This window comes from Poecilia formosa, unplaced genomic scaffold (genome assembly GCF_000485575.1).
Source record: "Poecilia formosa unplaced genomic scaffold, Poecilia_formosa-5.1.2 Scaffold55, whole genome shotgun sequence".
In the NCBI taxonomy this organism is placed as follows: Eukaryota; Metazoa; Chordata; class Actinopteri; order Cyprinodontiformes; family Poeciliidae; genus Poecilia; species Poecilia formosa.
The window spans coordinates 1,952,930-1,954,147 of record NW_006799994.1 but is presented as its reverse complement, the minus strand read 5'-3'; the positions used below and the strand labels follow the sequence as shown (position 1 = coordinate 1,954,147).

The 1,218-nt window shown below is 43.1% G+C and overlaps 1 protein-coding gene across 2 annotated transcripts in view; it reads right to left on the bottom strand.

The window, feature by feature from the left end:
* The window catches only part of LOC103138864 (protein arginine N-methyltransferase 8-B), a 28,665-nt gene that overhangs the window by 16,931 nt on the left and 10,516 nt on the right, over positions 1-1,218 (bottom strand). For both annotated transcript variants that reach the window (XM_007553225.2, XM_007553226.2), the window contains exon 3: positions 546-701. In XM_007553225.2, the coding sequence (XP_007553287.1) occupies positions 546-701 (156 nt within the window). The remainder of the gene's footprint in view (positions 1-545; positions 702-1,218) is intronic.

The following is a 1,218-nucleotide window of genomic DNA, read 5'->3' as shown; positions in this document are numbered from 1 at the left end:
TCATTATAAGCCTCTACAGAACTGAATGAGGGAAGTCAACCTTTTGTCTGGGGTGTGTTTTAGCAGGGATGCAATCCTGATTTGTACCGTCAATGTGGCCCGTTGAGGGGGGCCAATATGCTGAAGTGGCCCTCGGTGAAATTGAGTTTGACACCCCTGGTCTAAGCCATAGTCACAAAATAAAACAAATAAAGGCTGGAAATCCTTTAAATAATCTGTGATCTTCCTCTGCTGTCATGAAGGACAGAAAACCGTGGATTTTACTCTATAGCGCCTCCTGCTGGTTCACCAAAGGAATGACCAAACTGATTGATGGTTTCTGATTTTCTTTTACTACTATAATAACTCGTACATTATTTTCCAAGTAGAAATAATTTTTTTAATTATAAATGTTTTGTTGGCTGTTAATCTGAACAGTCCAGACCCGACTGAGGGACAAGGGTGTTAGAGGATGGATGGATGGATGGATGGATGGATGGATGGATGGATGGATGGATGGATGGATGGATGGATGATCTGAACAGAGCTGGAAACTCGCCTCTTACCCCATAGACGTGCTTCGCTCCGGCCTTGGCGGCGAACATGGACAGGATCCCCGTCCCACTCCCCACATCCAGAACCACTTTGTCCTTGAAGATGTGCTTGTTGTGATACATGGAGTTCCTGTAGGTGAGCGTCCTCACCTCATCCTTCAGCATTTCCTGAATTGAACCAAACCATCAGGATCAGGAATGTTTCCAAACCTTTAAGAGTGAAAGCTTGGCTCTGATTGGCTGTTTGGAGCCTGGCTTTGCTGCCATATCTACAGTGGAGCAGTGAGGAATAATGCACAGCTTTCAGCTAATCTCCCCAGTTTCCTCTCAGCTGTGTTCTTCATTTAAATGCATATTTAATGTCTGGATGTGCTGTGAGCCAGCAGGTTCAGCCTCTGTGTTTCAAACGGCGCAGATGTGAGGAGACTGTGCAAAAGTGACAAAAATATGCCTGACCTACATTCCTGAAATATAAAAAAATCATCTCACAGGTCACAATGGGAACATATTTTTATTTTTACCCAGATAGCACATGATGTTAAATCAACGTTGAAAAATAGTTAGAATCGTTGATTTTTGGTTGGAGTCGACAAATGACGGTGGATCAACCATCAAACAACCATCCAATCAAACCGTTGAAACTGTGACATTGAATCAACGTTGTTTTGTGGTTGAAATCTGATCA